This window comes from Podarcis raffonei, chromosome 4 (assembly GCF_027172205.1).
Source record: "Podarcis raffonei isolate rPodRaf1 chromosome 4, rPodRaf1.pri, whole genome shotgun sequence".
NCBI classification, from domain to species: domain Eukaryota; kingdom Metazoa; phylum Chordata; class Lepidosauria; order Squamata; family Lacertidae; genus Podarcis; species Podarcis raffonei.
Window position 1 is genome coordinate 21706666 of NC_070605.1, and position 24058 is coordinate 21730723.

A 24058-nucleotide genomic window follows, 5' to 3' on the forward strand; every position below is an offset into this window, starting at 1 on the left:
CCCCGGAGAGGCGGGAGCAGGAAGTGACAGAGGCGCGCCTCGCGGCGTTGGCTAGTCCAGCCTGCCCCCGTCGCCGGGCGGAGCTAACAGACGGGGGCGGAGCCAACACTCTGGCCCCGCCCCGCCTGGGGTGGGAGGTCGTGACGTAGCCCGCCTCAGGGCCGCTGAGGGGACAGCGGGGCGTTGTGAGCCGACAATAAGCGTGCGCTTCGCCCAGCTCCCCTCTCCCATTTGCGTGTGTGTGTGTGTGTTTTTAAGGACTCGAGCCACACACCCCTTAATTAAGCAGCACCGCTAGCCGTAGGCATGTTTACTCAGGAGCAAGCCCAGTGGAGGTCAAGGGGAGACGGTGTTACACCCCAAGGAAATGGCGTCAGGGCATCGCATCTGAGGGGAAGCGAGCTGTAGCCCGCTCTCTGGTCGCTTTGGACTACAACTCCCATAAGCCTGCCTGGGGGACGTGGGCTGATGGGAGTTGTAGTCCAAAGTGGCTGGCAAAGACTGGCTTATGTCATCATAATAATCTTGCTGCAGGCAAGCTTCACTCTGCCGCAAGGTCTCCAGGGGGAAGCAGCATCTGAAGCCCAGGCGGCTTCTGCTGGTCAGGGTGGAAAGTGAGGTGTGGAGTGGCTTGTTTTCTTTTCCCCCCTTAGCCTTAGCAGCGCCGGATTGAGGGTGCTGCGGGCAGTTCCCCCACATACAGTGTGCCGTGCCCAGGCGGTACAAAATAGCAATAGGAAGAATATTCGTGTAAAAAGCAAATTACAAAAGGATTTACAGTACAGTACTGTGAAAATAAGAATTTTTTTTTTGGCGGGGGCAAATTTTGTCCTCGCTCAGGGCGCCGCATCGCTAAAGTCCACGCCGGCCTCACAATCCGGTGGCTCCTGAGCCAGCCCAGCTCTGCCTTGCACCTGAAAAGGCCACTTTCGGGGCTACCACCAACTAGACTCCCAATATGATTAGGCAGTGTTCGGGGCTTCACCACAGCATAACAATCAGTGATGGTCCTCTCCATAAGCGGAGAGGGTCGTGAGCTTCATCCTGGCTGCCTGCCATTCATCAACCTCTGCGAGTTAACAATTGCAACTTAGTTGCCCAAAGAGTTTATGTTGTTCAGGAAACAGCATGTTGGTTACTCATTCAATGATGCAAACTCGCAGTACGATTGTTTGTTTTTTTAAAAAAACTTTTAAAGAGAAAACAATCCATTCCGTTAAACTGTTGTTTAACATAAATAAATAAAAACCAACGACAACCCAGCAGTTCCCTCGGGCTGTTTCCGGAGTAGCAAACGGGAGGCTTGATACACTAGCCCTGGGCGATCCGAGCCCCGCTTGCTTTCGTATTTCACGTGGCGCGCAGAACCGGCCTGGCCTGGCGATTGCCGATCTCGCGTTCTGGAAAGCGGCCGTCGCTTGCTCTGGCCTGGGAAGGCGCGCGCGCACGCGCAGACGGCTTCCACTGGGGTTGGCGGCCATTTTTGCCCCGCGTTACCATAGCAACCGGGCCTCGCATCGCCGCCTGGCCTCACAGCCCGGCTTCTCTCCTGTCTCTTGAGCCTGGGCCGTGTAGTAGCGGCTCTTTCGCCCCCCCCCCGCACGCCCCCCCCCGCCTCTCAGAGAACCGCTGCCTGCTTGGTATGCGTTGTCGGGCCCCCTTCCCCTTCGACACCGGTTTCAGGACAGCTTTTATTATGAATATTACTTAAATAGCCTTCACCGCCCACTTTCGTTTCTTATCGCGAGGCAATCCTAACAAGCCCTGGAAAATTGTCCCGTCCCCCCCGTCTCTTTCTCCAGGTCCCGGGTCGAGTCCCGAGCATGATGCCCGTCTGAAGAGCTCTCCTCCTCCCAGGTTCCCCCGAGCCTCCCGCGCTTCTGCCGGCCGCCATGCCTCTGGACGGGGACGGCGATGGAGACAAGAGGAAGATCTTCATTTCGGCCACGGCCGCCAACTACTTCGGTCTGTCGTCGTCCGCCAGCCTCGCTCCGCTCTCGGGCGGCCCCGAGCTGGCCAACTTCTTGGACGACGGCAACGAGTTCCTGCTGTGCGTGCAGCACTCGGAGGACCACCAGATCATGGTCTCCAACAGGGTACGGGGCATGCCTTCCTGAGCAGCAGCTGCGGCTCCGAGCAACGCAAGTCGAGCCACGACTGCGGAGTCCCGTGGAATCCAAGGGGGATCACCCCCCCCCCGAGTTTAGGATCGCACCGGCGCTTGGGGCAGGATGGCTTGAAAAAGTTGGGTTTGCTCCCAAGAAACAAGCCAGGAGCGAAACGAGGCTTTATTTCAGCCGGGCCAGACACCCAGTTTGGCACCCTTCCTTGCACATTTGCGTACACACACACACACACACACACACAGAGGCTGGGAGCCCCAGTGGTGTCCCTCTGGAGTCTTCATCTGGGGCAAACCCCCGGCCAAATGTAGCTTTGGCTTCCTAGGATTGCACTGTTACGACTGCTATACAGCAGGGATAGAGCAGTTGGTAGAGCACAAGAGCCTTAAATCTGAGGGTCCTTGGGCAATGCAGAATTGTGGTCCCTTCCCCCTCTGCAATTCTATGATTCTTTGGCATCCTGAGAACTGAGGGTGAGGAGGATTGCAGCTTTGTGGCATGTTTGCATGTTTTGAGGATCCCCTTGTGAATCCAGGCTTCTAGGCACTTGAATGCTGGGATACTATCTGGTATGCCTCTTACAAGTCTGCCACTCTGCCCTGCCAGGGCTCCTGTGCTTTTAACCGCTGGGCGTATGACTGACAAGTGGAAATTTGACAGAGGAAGTTTTTCCTCCCTCACTACTTTTTCAGTTGAATTGAACCTGGAAACTGGTGGAGTCAGGCCAGAATCAATGTAATACACTCAGGCTTTTTGATTCCGATCAATAATCTGGTTGCTGAATTCTGCACTATCTGTAGTTTCTGGACTTTCATCAAAGGCAGCCCCACATGTAATGCACTGCAGTAATATAAGAGATAGATTAGATTACAGCAATAAAACAGCCAAGTATACCACAGTATGTGATGCATGATCCAGTTACTTAACACACTATAGAGATATGGGTGTGCACAACTCTGCCTGAGCAGGTGCTCATCCTCTGTGGATAGATAGACTGAGGCTGTGTGCATTCTCATTTAGGATTTTATATGAGGCCTCCAAATTCCCCTGAAATTAATGGAGCTTAGACTGTAGTGCTGCAGTGCTTAGACTGTACACTTATTTTAATCTGTTTCCACTGTTTTTATTGCATACGTATAAGCTGAGGAGGGCAGAAGGAAGTTGGCCATGGCCACCTTCAGGTGGATCACCTGTTGCATACTGTTTGTTGGAATTCTTATAAAGAATGCTGAACTAGATGGTCAGATCCAGCAAAACAAGCCAAAATCTTAAGCAAAAAGACCTTTGTGTTTTTTTTTTAAAGGCAGAAAAAATAGGTTACAGATCATGGGAAAGACCTCTGCTAAAAAACTCTGGAGACTGGGCTAGGTAGACAAGTAATCTTCCCTGGTATAAAGTACCAGTAGCTGCATTGACACAAATCAGCTGCAGTTTAATTGATAAGTGATCTCAAGCATTCATGGTTTATACATTCCAAACCATTGGAAAACTATTGGGATTTTAGCAAAACAAAAAAGCAAGTCACAAACCTGAAGTGAGTCTTCCCCGGGATAAACCATATGCTGTACAAAACGCTCAGGCAACATACTCATGATTCTTGTAAATAATGTAGAGCAGTGGTTCCCAAACTGTGCTCTGTGAAGCATCTCCAGTGCTCTGTGAAGAGATTAGAAAGAATAATGCACATACGTGCCTTTGGCATAAGAGCAACAATAGTGACAAATTTCCCTCCAGAAAAGTGCTCTGCGACTAAAGTTTGGGAACCGCTCATGTAGAGTATGAGCAAGAAACACATCACTATACTTGTAATTTACATGCACTTTAATTTTAGTGGTTTATAAATACTACCATTTTGGTTAATAAGTTTTCTTCATTAGACTGTATGAATATTTATGTTTCTTGATTGTATAGGTTGAAGCTGGCAGTTCAGAAGACAGAATGCTGGTATTTTTCAAACTACGACCAGATATAATCACAGAAGAGAACCTTCATAGCAATATTCTTGTATCATCTATGCTAGATTCTCCTATAAATATGCTTTATCAGGCAGTACGGCAGGTATTTGCACCAGTATTGTTGAGGGTGAGTAATGCAATATTCAACTTATTTCAATACGCATGCAGGTTTGTTTGTTTTTTTGCTGCAATTTTACTATAGTCTGGTTCACACTTCACATTAAACCATAGTGGGTTTTTTTAAAAAAATGCTTTAATGTGAATGAGTTGAAGTTCCTGAATAGCTCGTGCACTACTCCTTCCACACTGGGGATGAAACAAATTAGAGGCTGGCTTTATGTTTCCCTTACACAAACCACATTTTGGGAATCCAAGGTTTGTTCTTGGCCTCCTGACTCTGGTTGGTTTGATGAAAGCAAACCATGAGTGCTGCTTTGCACATAATGTGAAGTCAGCATCTAGTTTACTTCTTCCCTGACATTGCAAGAGGAACAGAAGAGTGGCTTGGAAACTCTTGAGTAATGTGCAGAACAGTGCTCTGGGTGATGCCTTATCCCCTGGCAGGATGGATGTTTGCAAGAGAGCTTGCCTCTCCCATCTCTCCACTCCTAAGGGCCAGTAAAGTTCTGCCCCAGGACCTTTACACTTCCAGCTCCACCACAAGACCATGGAGAGCTTTTATGCAAGAACAAGAAGTTTGTGTTTTCTTTGGGAGCGGAGAGGGTAGAGCTGATAGGACCAAGATGAGATGGTGGAAGATCAGAGAGGACAAGGGTGCATTCATTAAGGCAAGATACAACTAGGGCATAAACCATAGTTTTTCCTGCATAGGTAGAGGACAAGGCCATATTTTTGCAGTGTTGTAAAGAGGAAAGTGGTGCAACCTTGCAACAAATAAGGGGAACAAAGGAGGGAGAGGCAGAGCTTTTACCTGTTCAGCATGGTGATATTGTTAAATTAAATTAAAATACTCAAGAAGAAGGGGACGAGGGAAGATTAGAAGTTTAGTCTTGAGCTTGAGATGATAATGTAGCATCCAAATGGAAGTGTCACAGAGGCAGAGATTATGGAGATGATGAGAGAAAGGTCTGGGGTAGACAGGTTGAATAGGATGATGTGTATATGTGGTACAGAAAGCCATGATTTTATGAGCTCACCTCTGAAGAGTGTGTAGTGAGAAAAGCAGAATAAAATCCTAGGGGACTTTTCTTCTGCTTTCCCTCCCTCTAGTAGAGTTTCACACTATGGAAACATAATTAGGTAGGAAGAGAATCATAATTAGGTAGGAAGAGACTTAGGGTATAGAGGTAGCCAAGAAAAGGTAAGAGACCAAACATGTATCAAGGACAGCAGACAGTTGCACAGAGAGAGAGAGAGAGAGAGAGAGAGAGAGAGAGAGAGAGAACTGGGCAGTGAGGAGGTCATCAATTATTTTTCAAAAGATGGTTTCATTGCAGGAGACAGCAGCTGTATTGGAGGGAATGGAAAGTGAAGTTAGAGAAACAAAGGAATATAGGGGACTGCCTAATACTGTGTCATATTGTTGCTCTATGTAGCTCAATATGGCCTGTACCAAGGGGGGGGGGCTGCAGCCCTCCAGATGTTGGACCACAGGTCCCATCATCCCTAACAATTGGCCATACTTTCTGGGGCCAATGGAATTGGAGTTTGACAACATCTGGAGAGCCTCAGGTTTTCATCCCATAGCTAAACTCACTGACTGTGGCTTTCAGCTTTTCAACTTTTGGATCTTACCCAGCCCTGTCCAAAGAACCCAAATCTTTTGAATGCAAAGCCTGGACTCTACCACAGAGCCATGGCCCCATAGTCTGTAGCCAGTGGGAATGCTCCAAAGAGTTTGGAGGGAAACAACAGAAGGGAGAGAGGGTGTGGTGAAGAGGAGGGATAATGGTATGGCAGACGGCAACTATGAGATGGGATGGGTAAAAGAGAGTACATAGGGGAATCAGACCACAGAGAAGGCAGCTTATTAAGGGAGATCAGGATGGAGTAGAAGCGGAAAGGGTTGAGGGAGGTGTTGGATAAGGGATGGTTTTAGTGTGAAAATTTTGTCACCTGAAATTCTTATTACAGGATGAGAAATGGAGTAGAGAATTTGATCCCAAGCTTCAGAATCTTTTACGAGAGTTAGAGGCTGGTTTAGGTTCTGTTCTGAGGAGAACAGATCCTGCTTATGCAGGAGCCAAATACCGGGAAGATGATGTTCAAGGTACGTGTTTTGACTCTGGTTAGTTGTTTTTAGTTACTGTTGTTTGCTAATGTTTTCAAGGTTTTAAAAAATATTTATGGTTGTCTAGAACTTTTTTAATGTTATACCCTGCCCTGGTATCAGTACCAATGAAGAGTGGGGCTTTAGGTTTTTTAAAAAATAAAAAAAATACACGAGGCACTTATTTACAGACAGTGGAATGTAAATTAGAAATGAAGCTGTAATTTGTGTGATACAGCAACCTGCCATTCCAAGTGTCACTTGTAAATGTATCCCCTTGATATCAAAGTTCCCTAGACTTTGAAATAAGCAAATTGAGAATTATGATGTAAGGCTTCAATGCTAGTTAATTCTGAGTCATTCTTCACATTGTATATTTCCATATGAATGTATTTTAATTCAGTGTTGAACTGCATTGCAGAGTATAAATTTACTGAGATTTAACAGAAGTTGATTAAATCCTGTAGCATATCTTCAGTCTGTTTCATATACATTAATAGACACAACTCTGAATGTTGTATTTGCCGGATTTGTTTCTTTTTTTTACAGCAATACTTTGTCCAAATGACGAGTTTCAGTTCTGGACAGAGCGTGCTCAACGTGGAAGCAAGTCATCTAGCAAGGAGAGAGCCTCACATTTTAAAGAATTATTTGAAGCCATTGCATATGTGTGTAACTTTTATTTATTCAGTGATGTTCTATATAAAACCTGCCCCAGTCTAGCACAATAGTCGCAGCCAACAGCTCCACATGCATGCTTGATTACTATTCCCAGCTTTGAGAGATTGAAACCCTCTTTGCAACTTCAGGGATTTGGCTTCACTGGAGTGTAGTCTTTGCTTGGAAGCATAGTTCAGTGATTTCTTGAAACCGCAAAGAAGGGTTTGAAGGATTAGGTACTCTGCCCATGAGGAATTTGCCCATTTGAATGTTTTTGCTCTCTACAGAAATCAGCAGGTACTCTCACATGTTTGAGCTTGTTGTTATCTGGCTCCATTTCAAATATTTAGGAATAACGTGGGGCAGCACATGCCCTGTGGCACCCAGTGACATCCCTGAGATAGTTGAGAATGTGCATTCATTCATAAACGTTTGGTTGATTGAGCTCTGTTTGTGAGATGTGGTGGCTGGTGAAGTGGCATGCTGGGAGGAAAGTGGTTACCATTGATAAGCAGCATCTGTGTGGGAGGGCTCCTGATTCCTTACCTGAAATGTTGTGAAACAGAGGCATGGGCATGCTAGGTTAGCATTGCCAGCACACAGCTCATAAATGACCAGACAAAGCTATGCAGCTGTTGCTGTCTTGCAGTACTGTCTGGTAAGGGCATTGGGAATCCCCTCTTCTTCTGCCACCTCTTCGTTCACTGCCAGTCACTAGTTGCCATTGTTTCTTAATATAAGCTGCTTCAGACAATGCATTTGAAAAATGGGCTACAAATAATTTCAAGAAAATAAAATACATTTGCATGTAACTGCATAAAAAACAATATTTTCACAAAAATGAACAGGGTTGTCAGTTCTTGTTGTATTAGGATTTTACTGTGTGTCATGCCTTCAAAGATGCAAGTCAGCTGTCACTAATCTAGTGGCCTCCAGAAGTTGATGAACTACAACTCTGGTCAGCCCCAGCCATTGGGTTGGCTGGAGCTGATGGGAGTTATGGTCCAGCAGTATCTGGAAGGCACTAGGTTGGCAAAGGCTGACGTTAAGTAGTGAGTAAATAACAATCAAAATGGCAAAATCCCGAAAGCATTTGCAGTCAAGTTTGTTACACAGTATTTTCATTAAAATAGTAAAAGGTAAAGGTACCCCTGCCCGTCCGGGCCAGTCTAGAGAGACTCTAGGGTTGTGCGCTCATCTCACTCTAGAGGCCGGGGGCCAGCGCTGTCCGCAGACACTTCCGGGTCACGTGGCCAGCGTGACAAGCTGCATCTGGCGAGCCAGCGCAGCACACGGAACGCCGTTTACCTTCCCGCTGGTAAGCGGTCCCTATTTATCTACTTGCACCTAGGGGTGCTTTCGAACTGCTAGGTTGGCAGGAGCAGGGACCAAACGACCGGAGCGCACCCCGCCGCGGGGATTCGAACCGCCGACCATGCGATCGGCAAGTCCTAGGCGCTGAGGTTTTACCCACAGCGCCACCCGCGTCCCTTTTCATTAAAATATTCATAGGTAAAGTCCCGTGTAGATTGTAGCCCTGTTCTTTGGGTAGAAAGTTATGTTTTTAAAATACACATTGTATCTCTAGGATTATTACAATTTGGACAGCTTATCTTTATTTGAAGTTGTGGATTTAGTCGAGACTACACGGGATACTGTAGATGATGTATGGAGACAGCCGGAACATGAACCTTTTCCTCAGCCACGCATGCAAAATCTTTTGGATGTCATAGGTAAAGTTGTTTGTAGAGAAACTCAATTGTGATGAACAGATGCTTAAAATATAGGTTGTTGCTCTTTGAGGAATTTCTAGCATTTTGTTTTAGTACTTATGTGCTTCTCTAGAAGTGTGTGGAGAAGTGCCTGAAAAGGGAAGGTAATATGGAATAAAATTATCTGAACCCACGTCACTCCTCTTCCTAATGTATTCTGCTCAGTATGAGATTCCAAGTTGTCTCCAGTGTGTTGCAGATTTGCAAGGACTCTGTGCCTTTTAGGGAATTTATTAAACGAGGATACTGGGTATTTGGCAGTTCTGTGTGAACATACCCATAGTCTGCTGAGCCAATGTTAAATATAACGTGAAAATCTGGGGGTTAGCATTATTCCTCAACCCTTACAAGGATCTTACTGGCTCCTCTACATGTAACCTGTGTGCTGACATGGCTGCTACTCAGAGCTTTCGAGGTAAATCTTATTTGGGTCTGCCTAGATGTGCCCCTGAATCAGATAAAGACATCTCTAGTTGACCCTTCAGCCCAAGTCATTGAACAATCTGTAATGATGCTTGATGCTCCTCATGTCAAGTCAAAATCCAGCTAAGATACAATTCTAGTCTGCAACATGGATTGGCAACTATTATTTCTGTACCTTTTGTGGTATTGCTCTGCCCGAACAATCTTCTTCACTGTGTTGGTGAATGCAGATTTGGAACAAATATTTCTGTTGAAAGTTTTAAAAAAGATAAAGTAGTAAACATGATTATAGGGAAATGCAGCTATGGCAGGTTTGCCAATTTAGTGGGGGCGACATTGATTGGGTTGGACTTTGGGGTGGGGTAGTTTTTAGATAATCTTGTACTGGTAGTCAGTTATTAAGTAAAGTATCTGTGTTGTCCCTTGACTGATGGAGGCTGCATATTACATCCAATTGTATGAAGTATTTGACTCAGTGGTATTAAATTTTTTGTGATAGCTGCTTGATACTGACAGCATAAAGGTGCCATGTTCTGAGCTGAATTATTACACCTGTCTAGTATGTTAAGAAGAAAGGTCTAAAGCCATAAGTAGTGATGGGGAACATTTCTTTCAGCTAGAGGAGGTACAGCGCTTGTAAGTAATTTTGCACTATCTGTATGTGATTTCAGCTGGCTCTCTTGGAAGATTTGTTCAGAAGAAACTAGGAACGTTAAATCTATGGGAAGATTCCTTCCACATTGTGAAAGAAAATCTAAAGGCTGGCATCATGATTTGTGAACAATGGGTAGCAGCCTGTGATCACCTTACTGGGCAGCTTTGGCAGCGTTATACCCCACATGTATGGCAAGATGAGAAATACGTTCCTGAAATGCTAGGGAAGCTTGGTAAACGACTTGAAGAGGTATCAATTCGCTTTTTCTCTTTTAGGGTGAGGGGGAAGAGTTGAAGCTTTTAAACATAATGCATTCTATTGGGGAGGGCCCATAGCTTAATGATAGAGCAAAGTTCAGTCCCATGCATCTCGGAGCAGGTTCTAATAAAGACTTATGTTTGAGCATCAAGCAACTTGATGAATGATGGAGATCCGTGAGTTGCACCTCTATTTTTGCAAAAAGCTGCTGCAGGGGACCTTATTCAGACTGGAACCCTGATGCTGAAGGGTGGGGGTGGGGAGAAACACTTTTTTAAACCCTTTCCATGTTTGAGTTTCTCTAAAGGGGGCAGTAGAAACTTTGGGGTGATTTTCGTCAATAAATTAAGGTGGTGCTGTGAGGAGGAAAAGGTTAATCCTTTCCAGCACTGTTGCAATATTTAAGCAGGTCAGGGAGATAATCATGGATGCTGATTGGATCTTTAGTGCAGCTGCGAGACCAAGCTGCTGTTGGTCAAAATAGACAATATTGGGTTAATAACATCAATGATCTGTCTCAGTATAAAGGAGCTTCATATGGTCAATTCCTAGGATTTTTTTGGGGTCAAAACTGTATTATTGAGAGTTCTATTCTCTTATGGAATTCCCATTAAAAAGTTTACTCCTGGCCTCAGTGATGTGTTGTTGTATTTATTACTTCAGATAATGCAACATTAATTATAATTAATTATTCTAATTATAGATATGATCACAAATCTAAATGTTAATATGATAATGGGTTAATGTAATTTTCACTAGACTGAATGCTTTGTTGATAATTTTTAAGAGAAGGTTTTAAAATGCTCTTTTATTGCCTCTAGGATTTGTTGCATGCAGTTTTGTTAGTTGATAACCTGTTGCAGGTGAGGGGTTCATATATATAGTTAAAATATTCCTTTTCTCGTATAGGTGCTAACTATTAGAACACTTCATGAGAAACTTACATATTTTTTGCCAACTGGTGAACAGCAAGCACTGCACCTTGCCCAGGTCTTTGAGCCCTTTGCTGGTTTGAATCCTGTGCACTATAATCCTTATACAGAGGTATTCACACTTAGATCTTATTGTTACACCCCCTTTAGATTGTATTTGATAATTTTGATGAAAATGTCTCCATCTAAATGGGTGTTCTTTTTCCCTAGCCTTTATGGAAAGCAGCAGTATGCCAATATGAAAGAATTATTTCTCCTGCAGAACAAAAAATAGCAAGCAAATTGAAAACATTTATTTCAGAAATTCAAGACAGTCCACAACAGGTATTTTTTAAAAAAACAACAACAAAAATGGCATAACTAGGCATTTAAAGAAATACCTGCTAGAAATAATGGATGCTTCAAGCTTCTGGATTAGGGGGTGGCGGCTGACCTTTTTTGCCTTGTGGGCCACATTGAAAGTCAGCCACCTCTCTTGAGTGCTGCATGGCAGTAGTGGGGAAGCACAGCAAACATATATGCATGCCTGTACACACAAACAGAGGGGACGCGGGTGGTGCTGTGGGTTAAACCACAGAGTCTAGGACTTGCCGATCAGAAGGTCGGTGGTTTGAATCCCCGCAACGGGGTGAGCTCCCGTTGCTCGGTCCCTGCTCCTGCCAACCTAGCAGTTCGAAAGCACGTCAAAGTGCAAGTAGATAAATAGGTACCGCTCTGGCGGGAAGGTAAACAGTGTTTCTGTGCGCTGCTCTGGTTCACCAGAAGCGGCTTAGTCATGCTGGCCACATGACCCGGAAGTTGTACGCCGGCTTCCTCGGCCAATAAAGCGAGATGAGCGCCGCAACCCCAGAGTCAGCCATGACTGGACCTAACGGTCAAGGGTCCTTTACTTTTGCCTTTACACACAGATACCTGACAATGAAGAGGCAATATTTTCTCCTCATTGTACTGCTGGGATAGGAGGAGAGGGACTTTCCTTCCCAGCCCAGCTCTGTGATGAAGAGCAAATCCCCTCCCTTATTTACAAAGGCACCTCTCCTGCCCCCGGGACAGTGCACTTGCTAGGTCTTAGCATACAGGAAGACATGTTCCTGTCTGTGCTTGGTGCCACTTGAGAGGGAGAAGAGAAGCTTTTCCAAGTAAGTGGTTCTGGGAGGGCTGCCAGGCCATTGGAAGTGAATTCACAGGCTGCATGTGGGCTGCACATGCATCACCCCTGCTCTAGATAAACCATTCCCTGGTTTTATTTAGGGGCTCACTAATTAGCTACAAAGCTGAAGTATGTATGGAAAAGTCAAGCTGCTATGCTGGGTGTGTTCACCATTCTCTGGGTGTTGGGTGGGAAGCTCCAGATCAGTCATGGGTTATGGTGTCCACTACCAATTAAAAATATAATAGTTAATGAACACCAGTCCATGATGATCCATTGCATTTGGTTTAGTAGCAATTTTTTTAATATATATTTCTAGCTTCTTCAAGCATTTCAGAAATACAAGGAGTTAGTAAGACGCCCAAGCATAAGCAAAGAACTGATTTTAGAAAGAGAAACTTTGTTGGCGAAACTACAGGACTCGGTCAAAGGTAAGAAATACAATTGTTACTTTTGAAAATATGCATTAAAATAGTGTAAGGTTTGGTTGTTCACTTCATTAATGTATCATGTTTGTTTTTCAATTGGGATAAATCTAATTGCATGTTTCATGATGTAACCCACACTGAGATCTGCTTGGAAAAGAAGAGTAGGTTAAAATGGTTATGAGTGAAAGATCACATGGTGAGAAAATCAGGGTTGAAATTTTATGGAAGGAATGCATATTCATACTTAAATTTTGCAGTTTAACAAATTCAGCAGAAGCTAGGACATACCAGTATAGAACTTTTTCAAAATGTTAGTCAAACTCAAGCCTTTTTAAGCTGGGCATAAGGAGAAGTTGTTCAGTGATTCTAGAGCTGTCAGTAATATTCACTAACAATTTGCTTTTTACTGTTATACAGATTATCAAACAGATTTTGAGGCACGATGCCATGGTACTCCTGGTGAAGCATCAGGACCACTTGCTGGCAAAAATCTTTCTGAAGTTGTGAATAATATTGTTTGGGTGCGCCAGCTAGAATTAAAGGTACCAATTAAAATCATTGAGCAGATTAAATAAATAAATAAATAGCAGTTCACAATATCATAAAAACACAAAAATGCCCAATTCAACTCAGTATTTGGCACTACATATCACCACTGTAACCAGAGAATCAAAGAGCCAGTACCAAGGATCATGAAATACCTGAATATATATATAATAGTCATCCAAAGCACTCCATAGTTGCTGCCATCTTGAACCCTGTTAATAATGGAATAGGCTCACCTCCACACCCCTATCAGATGGCATCTACAGGTTATTGTATGGTCAGGAGGACCCAAATAGGTTATTTTGTTCTTTTTTAAAACTGCTGTTGTGGGTTCATCAGTACAATAAACTAATGCCAAAGCCCCCTTTAAAAAAAATATGTATTTATTTTTACTGCTTGCTTCTCTAGGTACCCTGCTGAGATAAAGTAGTACCAAAAATTATTTATTGTGGTACTTCAATATTCATCCACTTTTTTATTTAAAAAAGGATCTCTCTCTCTCTCTCTCCCTCTCTCTCTCTCTCTCTCTGTCAATCATCTATCTATCTATCTATCTATCTATCACTCCTGTGAGTCCATTGCTGTGATTCTGTGATGCCCCCTCCTTTTTGGGACCCACCGATTCACAAAATATGCACACCTTTTTTAATTGGCTACATTGACTTTTACATTGTGACATTTGTCTCCTAGAGGGTTGACCATGGGTTGGTGTGACCCTCTTACTGAAAATGGCTAGGTACTCCAGTGGTGGTTGCATTATTTCAAATCTCATATAGGACACAATCTAGATCGTGCTCTGTGAGAGAAAATGTAGGTGAACAGCTCTCCACAAGTGTAAGGGAACCTGATAGTTCGAGCAGGTTTAGGCAGTCTGTAGTCTGATATTCTGAATAATAAATCATTGTCTACATGCTAAACTACACGCTAAACTTCCAATCTTTGAACGTTTCAGGTAGATGATGCCATTAAGATCGCAGAGGCCCTTCTTTCAGACCTGTCTGGATTTCACAATTTCCGACGAACTGCAGATGATCTTCTAGAACATTTTAAAGTATACGAACAGGAACAATTTGACTATTGGTCCAGGGACATTCAGGCAGGGTTGTCAAACCCCAAGTCTGGTCTTTGGTAAGTGTAAAAAAAAATTGCCCTCAGGGTCCCTTCAAACTCTACAATTCTATGATTCAAAGAGCAACTCTAGAACCTGTAGTTAAGCATTTTAGTAGGATAAGGTTTGAGTCAAACAGGTGCATTTTAAAAAAAGATCTAAAGCATCTCTCTAGAGGACTAAAGAACCCAGATCATGACGGCAGAACTTTTACAGAACGATTTACAACTGTTGTGGGTGTCCATGCAAATTGCAGATGCGAAAACTAATTTTGCTTCTTGCTTCTCACTTCTTGTGCTTCTTGCATGAGGTTCTTCTTCTGAAATGAGCTATTAAGTTGTAGAGTAGGAAGTAATGGCTTAACAGGGGGAATAGTAATGTTGCTCAGCATTGAGAACAGTGCAATGACTCCATCTGTTTTGCTCATAGACCCTCCTCCGCCATGAGGAAGAGTTTGAAGACCTTCACTCCAGTAGCTTGTTGTAGGGGACATTAAACTGAGGGAAACTTGCACTCCCTTGAATGTTCCTAGCAAAGAAAGGAGCAAAAAAGCAGTGTGGCTTCTGTTACTTCACTGAGGAGAGGAGTGAGCCTCCTTCAGTAGAAATGTGTGTGAAGCACAAATAATGAGTGGATGCATTCCATCGCTTCCACTGAAAAAGCTGTAGCTGCTTTCACTGCTTTCCTCATTACGGGGTGCCTCTTTCACAGTGCTCTGAGTAGTGAGAGGAAGTGCAAGTTCTCACACAAATTCATTCTCACTCACCTGACTGCCTCTACCACCAGCTCCTCATGAAGGGAAGGGTTAACAGATGGCAGCTGCAGAGACGCTAGGTGAGATCCACAAAGGAGAAGAGGCTTCACTGCTTCTTCCATGCTTGGGAACCCTGCTCAATGTGAGAGGGTTGGGATCCTAGTTGCTTTGTTGCATGTTAGAGAGAAATAAGGTGGGGGTGGTGACGTAGGCAGAGTAGCTGGACATCCATAAAGGGCTGGCAAAAAGCGAGGAAGCAGAATAGCCGCCTGCATTCTCAAGTGCCCATGTGAAATAAGGAAACCACGACTGCGGCACTTTCTTAATCCTTCCAACCAGAAGAGGAGGTAGCAGTGGTAAAAATGTTTGGCTTGTACAGTATATTTTATGCCTTTGTTATAGCTGTGGCTTAGAATGAAAACAGCTGGCATAGGTGATAGCCAGTTCAGCCCCTACATCCCAGTTTATAGTGCAGGCTATAGTGCTACTGGAAAATAATGTCTAGTAATGGAAATGTTTTGGTTTAGCTTACAGGCCAGCAGTCCTGTTATGGAACTTGATCACTCTGATGGAGCATTAAAAATACATTATTCGGATCGCTTGGTGGTGCTCCTAAGAGAAGTGCGTCAACTGTCTGCACTTGGCTTTGTTATTCCTGCCAAAATACAGCAAACTTCAAGCACAGCACAAAAATTCTGCAAACAAGCAGTTATTCTCAAGCAGGTATGACACCACGAGCTAGAAGTTCTGACTCTACTGAGCACTGTCAATCTGAATGGATTGGTTCTATCTAGGATGGGGCTCGTGATAAATTTACCTTGAGTGTCTGCTTCTGTTACAATGTATTTTGTGAGGGTACGAGTAGGGAGTAAGTTCAGCCCCAAAAGGTGTTAAAATTGTATCTAGTTCTGAAACCGAATCAAAGGGTATGGTGGAATTTGAACTAAAGTTTGCACCCAAACATAGATGTGTCGTTTATTTCTCTGCACCAGAAGATACATACTTGATGTAAATTACAGTAATATTTGCCAAATGGTGGTCCTCAGTGCTCACTGCATCCTCTGTTGCCTGCCCTTCCCGCTGGTAGTGCTGCAGCCTTTTGATTCCCTGAATGTTAAGTACCGTATATTTTGTTCTATAAGACTCACTTTTTCCCTCCTAAAAAGTAAGAGGAAATGTGTGTGCGTCTTATGGAGCGAATGCAAGCTATCACAGAAGCCAGAACAGCAAGAGGGATTGCTGCTTTCACTGCACAGCGATCCCTCTTGCTGTTCTGGCTTCTGAGATTCAGAATATTGTTTTTCTTGTTTTCCTCCTCCAAAAACTAGGTGCGTCTTGTGGTCTGGTGTGTGTTATAGAGCAAAAAATACGGTACATAGTCATGTGCGGGAGGTGGTTAGAGAGTGAGGCTGTAGCATGGAAATTTGGAGGGATGAGAAGAAAAGAAAGACAGGAAACAGATGATGGAGAAATGAAGTCTGAGAGAAATAATGGGAAATGGAGGTAGAGGGCAAAAAGGATGGATGGACTGAGGAACAGGACAAGAGCCCGGGATTTCTGCTGTGCCTTCTGCTCCTGTCACACACACCAGTGCTCCCTTTTACCCGTCTGGTCTTCTGTTGACTAATTCTGCAGCAGCAGCAGCTATCTGCTGTCTGTCAGAACAGCCTGGTTTTGGGCAAGAATGTATGTGTGTGTGTGTTTGTGTGTGACAAGGTGGGTGGGGAGAAAAGATGGAACTGAGTAAATGTGGTTGGGGGACAGGGAAGATTGCAGGGGAATGGTCTCTCTTCTTCAGAGAAAGGACCAGAGGAGGCACTGAAGGAAATTTGAGAGATAAAAGTTAATATTTAAAAATAAATAAAAATGCAGTGAGGACAAAGAGGAAGGGGATAAGAGAAGGAAGTTGTTATAGTAGGAAGAAAAATGTGAAAGACGCAGATAGGATGGATGAAAGCACCATGGAGATAGAAAGTTTGAAAACATCTTTTCTCCGAAGGTGATGAACACATGGTGTGATGGGTTATGCTGCCCTCTTGTGCCCAAACCATTCTGTGTAATGTTATAATGGACTCATGTGATTTGGCTCTCCCTAGTGCAAGTAAATAAATTAAAAAGTCTGAGCATACCATGGACCCAGACAATTTTGAGGATTGTCTGGCTGATTTTTATAAGCAAGGGCAAATGGCTTAGTAATAAATAGTGGCAGAATGTATGCTGGTGTCTTGTGATTGAGGCTAACATTTCAAGCACTTATTGTAGAGTATTAGCTGTAAATGTTTATCTAGTTTAGATATGGTAGAAGCAATAATGAAGGGGATATATATGTGGCCATTGTACCTGAGTCTCATGGTCTTTCAAGTTGTTAGATTGATGTTGCAATCTTGTGCACAAGAGCAAGCCCCCTTGAATACAGTAAGACTTAGTTGTGGGTAAACATGCATATGCTTGCACTATGAGTTGCTTTTCTGTTTAAATGAAATGGAAACAATATTCTAAAGAATAGCGAAAAATACATTTAAATTTAGACGTGGTGCTTATGCATAACAGACTTCATATGCTTTGTTTTTATAGGTGGCACATTTTTACAACAGTATTGATCAGCAGATGATTCCAAGTCAGAAGCCAATGATGCTACAGTCTGCTTTAGCATTTGAACAGATAATTAAAGTAATATAATTTTTATTGTTTCAATATTTTATTACTCTCGGAAGCTGTCTTGTATAGTCCCTGTTTTGTATATTTCCTGTGCTGTCTGTCTTTTGGTCATTATTGTTCAGTATGTCTGATTACATCTCTTCATGTCCATGGGTACTGATGTTTTGCATGGAATTTCAGAAGACGTAGAGGAGGAAATAAATGCCTTTGTTGTAGTAATCATGTTGTTTGAAACATGCGTATTTACATCAGTTTGTTTTCCTCTGAAAGCCATTGTTAGGGAAAGTGGACTTGAGCATCAATTCTCCTTCACTGGAGCAAGTTATCCTAAAATGGATTTACCCCTACATGCTGTATGTCAGTCACTACAAATATTTAAGCTTCTGTTAGTGGAGATCTTACTCGGTTTCCAGTCATGCCTGCTTTATTTACTGGGACTGCAATCCTATTCACATTTTTACCCATTGTTGTCCTGGTGTTTTAAAACTCCTTTGGAGATGACATGCTTGGTGATATTTTAATATCGATTATATGCCCCTTCCCTCCATAACTGCATGTCCATATATGCTATCCATCCGTTATGGAGTCCTGGAGTTGAAACTATAAATGGCTCCTACTACACTGTCAAGGCAGAACAGTGACATTGATAAGGTGGTTGTCAGAGCTATTCATAAAGCTTTGAAACTGTAGCAGCATTGCAGTGGTAAAGAGGGAAACTTGTCAGTTTCATGTTTTCATTCATGTATGTCATGTGTATAGCCAGAGTACAGCAGTATTATACTTACACAGCTTTGATCATCATCTGTGCAGATAGCGCAGTTACAATTTCATGGTAAAAATGATAATCCCCTGTGTCTGTTTCTCCTCTTATTTCTCTGTGGAGCAGCAATTGCATTGGCACATGAGAGGACAGGGAATGTTTTTCCTAGCAGCGGCTAACAGGAACTCAATTGAGAGTAATTTTATTTGCCTTGAGCAGTGGCAGCGCTCCCTTTTATGAACAAACAAGTAAATATTTCTACTTCTTCATTTGCATGCGCTTCCTTTCTTTGATAGCATTCGAAAGCAGAGGGACAGATAACATGGGATAATCCTAAAGAGCTCGAAGCATATATCAAGAAACTCCAAATTGCAGCAGAACGACTTGCTACTGAAAACAGAAAATTAAGGAAGTGGCATACTAATTTCACAGAAAAGGTATGCTTGACTGGCATATATTAATTTGCTTTATTATTTCCTTCCACTCGATTGATGTCCACATTTAGTATGTTTTGAATTCTTCTTGATAGGTTGTTGGCCTCATGAACATAGATCTGCTTCGGCAACAGCAGCGCTGGAAAGATGGCTTGCAGGAACTCCGAGGGGTGTTTTCCAACCTTGAGTCACAGGCATGGTTACAATCTTACTTAACTGCCACTACTATTTAAGTAAAAATAAATACACATGTATTTATAGGTGAACGTGCGGAACTTTTTGTACAAAATGTTTGTTGAAAGCTGTCAGTTCATCAAGAATATGGATACATTTGGAAATAGACTAGGTTCATTGTTGAGAATCCTGCTTGCTTTGCAACTCACTGACTGGCCTGAACCAAGGCATTATCACACATAACTTTCCTTACAGTTCCTGGGAAGATTCAAAAACTAGATAAGCCAGAGGGATTAGTTCAACTCTCTGCTGTACTGTAAGATATACCATAGATACCAAATCCTCTTAGTTGCCGGGATAATCTTTTCTTGAAAAGGAAGGTGGTTTCTAGGCAGTCTTCTGAGTCAATTAGTTCTCATGGCGAACTGCTTCTATGGTAGGACTTCTTAACCTTTGACTGTGTTCTAATATTGTCAAATGATAGGGTTTCCTTGCACGTGACATGAAAGCATGGAGGCTGCACTGGAACCATCAATTGTATAAAGCTCTGGAGCATCAGTATCAAATGGGCTTGGAAGCACTCAATGAAAATTTACCAGAAATAAACATTGATCTAACTTACAAGTAAGTTTATTTCTTTCAATTAGCAAAATCAACAACAATACGTACATTTCCATACCTACTAATATAGTAATATAGTAAACCTGGCTGGTCCATGGTATGTGATTCTAATCGCTAATGTATTTTAAAAACATTTTTTTCAGACAAGGAAGAATACAGTTTAAACCACCTTTTGAAGAAGTACGAGCAAGATATTATAGAGAAATGAAGAGATTCATATCTATTCCAAACCAATTTAGGGGCGTGAGTGAAACTGATGAGGAGTGCATTTTTTCTGTCATGACTGAAAGAAACGCAAGTGGATTTCTCACCACTTTCAGTAAAGCGGAAGACTTGTTCCGAAGATTGGCAGAAGTTGCGGACCAATTTAAGGTGCAGAAATAGTTGCATTTCCTTCAAGGGCTTTTAAACATGGGCTTAGAAGCAGCTTAACCTTCATTTATATTCCATTCTGCTTAGTCAAGCACCTGAGTGCTTCTTCACTTCATGTTGCAATCACATTTGTTGCAGGTCATGTATTTATATTGCTTGCAATAAACATGTAAGGTATATAGATTAGAAATGCATCTCTTAAGGGCATGCACTAGAGTGTGCTGATTGGCTGTGTCTTCCTAGCACATGTCTGCTGCATGCTAATTGATGCACATCTGCTAGCTGCTTGAACTTACTTACTCAGATATGCAGTGGTACCTCGGGTTATGTACTTAATTCATTCTGGATGTCCGTTCTTAACCTGAAACTGTTCTTAACCTGAAGCACCACTTTAGCTAATGGGGCCTTCCGCTGCTGCCGCGCTGCCGGAGCACAATTTCTGTTCTCATCCTGAAGCAAAGTTCTTAACCCGAGGTACTATTTCTGGGTTAGCGGAGTCTGTAACCTGAAGCATATGTAACCCGAAGCGTATGTAACCCGAGGTACCTCTGTAAATTCCACTAAGATCAATGGGAGTTATTTGTAAATTTGCTTAGAACTGCAGCCTTTTGTTCTATATATCAAATATAAAATATAATAATTGCTGTTCAAATTTTATGATTATTAGAGATGGATTGCCCACAAATATTCAACAAATGTTTAGTAGGAGGTTCTTAGGTGTGGCTATGACATGCTAACCAGTAGGATTTGGCTGAAGCAGTGCAAATATGGTGTATAAAGGAACTTCTGTTATGAGCTTCAATCCCACAAGGCACTTAATTTGAATGTCAGCACTTGTGAACTAGAGTTCTTTCAGAATTTTCTTTTGGATTAGCTGTCTGACCTTAAGTGTAGAGTTTTGGAGGAGGAATTTGAAAAGAAGCTGTGGGAATGTGGACATCATTGCATGACCAGCTGCTTAAGAAACAGCTGGAACATGTGAATCTCAGCTATTGTGTTTAAAATGATTAATTCACCAGGGGTGGCTTTAAGGGCCAGGTATACACTGTGTGTGTAGACAGGCTGTAAGATTTCTGAAATGTCCAGATAGATGGTAGGACAGTGATCTGAGACTTGCAAACACAGAGGCCTTTAGAGTCCTGCAGTTCGTTCTCATTTTTTGGCCCCATGAATGTGTGGCCATTTAAATAAACAGTGTACCTCCTCTATCTAGCATGAGATGCCATCATGGACAGTGAAACTGCAGGGAGTGTATACCTACAGTTTCTGGTATGTAAAGATGGGATTGTGCTTTGATTTATGATGTCAAGGGTTCATGTAGGTAAGAGCCGACTTCATCAGAGTCATTTGAGTCATGCTTTGTTTGCCTGTTTAGAAAATTAGCGTTTTGTTTTAAAAAAATATGTTGAGTATTTTACACAAAGGACCTTTCATCTTCTCTGTTATAAAAATATGGATGCTACGGCAAAGGAGTGGGTTATAATTGGACAAGTCGATATGGAAGCTCTGGTGGAGAATCATCTTTTCAATGAACAGGACTGGGAAAAAAATTTCAAAGCCCTAAAAGTGCGAGGAAAAGAAGTGGAGCGCCTTCCAAGGTATTGTACCCTGGAAGAACTATAAATGAGTAATAGGTTCCTGCATGTGTTAGTTTTGATAGCATGGACTGTATGAGCAAATTCATTTTATGCCTGAATAATCTGTCAGTGGAAATTGGGAGGTGGAGGAATCTCATTTGGGGTAATTTTTAGTGTGAGTGGACGTGGAACAGATCAAAGTTATTAGGCATACTCATGCAGGGAAGTACTTATTGAGATAATTTGGTCACAGGATGTTTAGGGCTATAGTGATTAAAACCAGAATCTTGAACTGAGTCTCATGATAAATTGAAAATCAGAGAAGCCAGTGCCAGGTCAGTCTAGTCAAAACCTCTCTAAAGAGAGTTAAACCACAATTTGAATGATTGGTGTGTCTGATGTAGAGCAATGTGGGGCAACCTTCTGGTGTCCCAAAAAGCTGAACAACTTGGGCATGCACATGAATGTTATCAGCACTCTTTCCCCTTTGAATTTGAATTTGCATGCTCTGCGCTCCTTTGCCCTGCATGCATGAGAGGAGCTTTCAAATAAACTAGCTTCTTGTTATAGTCAAATATGAGAGACTTTAGTTTCTTCTAATTGTGGTTAATTAATGAGCCAAGCTATTAAACCACAAACAGGTTTATTTATTCATAAGCAATGCGAAAAGCTTTCAGTAATCTCTTCTTGAATGTGAAAGAGATGGTGGAGGTGTGGTAGAAGAGTCAGAGGTTTGTTCAGGCTCATGCTTATGACAGCCCATGGTTTGTTGTTACAACTGAATAAGACAAATGGATCATATTTCAAATCTGTACAGTTTAAAGTTTATTTTAAACTGTATTCTATATTCTTATATAATTGGTTGTCTTAATTCTTGAAGCACTGTGAAGGTTGATTGCATAATAGTGAATTGCAACCCTGTGAAGTCTATGATTGATGATCTTATCCAGAAGTTGTATGATGTTCTCGTGATGTCTTTGAGAAAGTCCATACAAGGTAATGCTCAAAAGAGAGAAACGTTCTTGCTAAAGTTTTAGAAAATAGCAATAAATTGTTCACTCCTGCTCCCTCTGTGAAAAACAGTTACCTTGCATAGCATTATTTTAGTTATCAGATATGTTGTGACATATAGTGACTCTGGTGGGTGTGCTGGCCTGGCTTTTGAAAAGTAACATTTGTGCATTTGGTTGCATCATCCATAATAACCTTTCATAATAGCGATTATTTTGTACATTAAACAGTCTTATCCCACATCCATCTTTTGCTGCTCAGTAAGTACTATTAACTGCAGTGGGACTAAATTTCACCAATTAAACTGTTTTGGGTTGTACTGTTAGTAAGGGCTGTGCATTATGTCTAGTTACAGCTCCAATTTTAAAAAACGGTTAAAATCCAGTATGATGCTTTTGTCCGGTTGCTTATGCTGTTTTCCTTGTGGGAGGAAAGAAAGAAAAGACTTTCCCCTGCTGTACCATTTGTGTTGTGTTAAACCAAAACTTTTGTTTTCTATTTTCCTTTGTTTAGGTCATCTACATGATATTTCTTCATTTCTCAATGATGCCATGAAAACCTTGATAGCAAGGCCCCAAACTGTAGATGAAATAACAGAAGATAATTTAAAATATAAAAACCTAAAAGACAAAAAAGAAGAGGTAATTTTTTTCTGTACTACCAAGTCTCCCCTGCACAGAGGGGGTCGTTGTAGGATACAACAGACCCTCTCTTGGCATTGCATATGGGCATTCAACATGCCAAGTGGTCATGGTGAATGGGAGACCTTTCATATCCCTGTACAGTTCTCCTCGCTCTGCTTGGTCAAGGACGCAAACATCAGGCTCTTGTTCCCTGACCAAATGGAGGTGCCTGGCCAGGTAGGGGATATGGGATGTGATTACAGGTCTATTGTCCTTTGAGTGAATGAGTATCTCAGGTGGGGTGAGCGCCATCTAGTGTTTGCAGGCAGGATTTCAGTCAAATAAGAGATTTCTGCTGTCACCTGGCCAGCCCCTACCAGTTTTTACTTCTGCCTTCATGCTGAGATTTTTTTCTGTGCTTGTTTGTGGTTTAAAAAGAGTCGTGTTGTTGCAGTGTCATTTGTGTGGGGAGTGGGACTGCTGGGTGTGCCTGGGCCTGTTTTCTGAGGGCCACTCCATTGATTTCATTGTGTGGTTTGACTTAACAGCACCCTTTTTGCTGGTGGAACTTAGGCCAGATCACCAGACCATGTTACCGAGCTGAATTGGTTGAGCACCTAGTGTAAGGCACACCCCTACCACCATTCCTGTCCCTTTCCCATCACTCACTTGGAGCCTTCGCCTTTTCAGGACCTACACTGACCTGAGATCCATCAGGATCAGCTAACTGATGCCCTGTTCAGCCAGAGTGAGAGACTTAAGCTGCCATATCTGTGTCTGAATGACCATTGTTCCCAAAGTCTTGCTCAATATAAAGAAAAATAAAGAAACTTG

At 42.6% G+C, this 24058-nt stretch overlaps 1 protein-coding gene across 3 annotated transcripts in view; it reads left to right on the forward strand.

The window, feature by feature from the left end:
* The first annotated feature begins 1781 nt into the window (after window positions 1–1781).
* The window catches only part of DYNC2H1 (dynein cytoplasmic 2 heavy chain 1), a 152666-nt gene continuing 130389 nt past the window's right edge, over window positions 1782–24058 (forward strand). For 2 of the 3 annotated variants that reach the window (XM_053385711.1, XM_053385712.1), the window contains exons 1-19: window positions 1782–2096; window positions 4035–4205; window positions 6173–6308; window positions 6858–6976; window positions 8557–8701; window positions 9835–10067; window positions 10986–11120; window positions 11219–11332; window positions 12478–12589; window positions 13004–13128; window positions 14085–14260; window positions 15522–15717; window positions 17569–17664; window positions 18709–18849; window positions 19505–19644; window positions 19785–20013; window positions 21484–21611; window positions 22471–22586; window positions 23115–23242. In XM_053385711.1, the coding sequence (XP_053241686.1) occupies window positions 1893–2096; window positions 4035–4205; window positions 6173–6308; window positions 6858–6976; window positions 8557–8701; window positions 9835–10067; window positions 10986–11120; window positions 11219–11332; window positions 12478–12589; window positions 13004–13128; window positions 14085–14260; window positions 15522–15717; window positions 17569–17664; window positions 18709–18849; window positions 19505–19644; window positions 19785–20013; window positions 21484–21611; window positions 22471–22586; window positions 23115–23242 (2844 nt within the window). In that variant the 5' untranslated portion in view covers window positions 1782–1892. Of the gene's footprint in view, window positions 2097–4034; window positions 4206–6172; window positions 6309–6857; window positions 6977–8556; window positions 8702–9834; window positions 10068–10985; window positions 11121–11218; window positions 11333–12477; window positions 12590–13003; window positions 13129–14084; window positions 14261–15521; window positions 15718–17568; window positions 17665–18708; window positions 18850–18941; window positions 19041–19504; window positions 19645–19784; window positions 20014–21483; window positions 21612–22470; window positions 22587–23114; window positions 23243–24058 lie in introns of all 3 variants that reach the window. The other variant, XM_053385713.1, reaches the window with a different exon arrangement.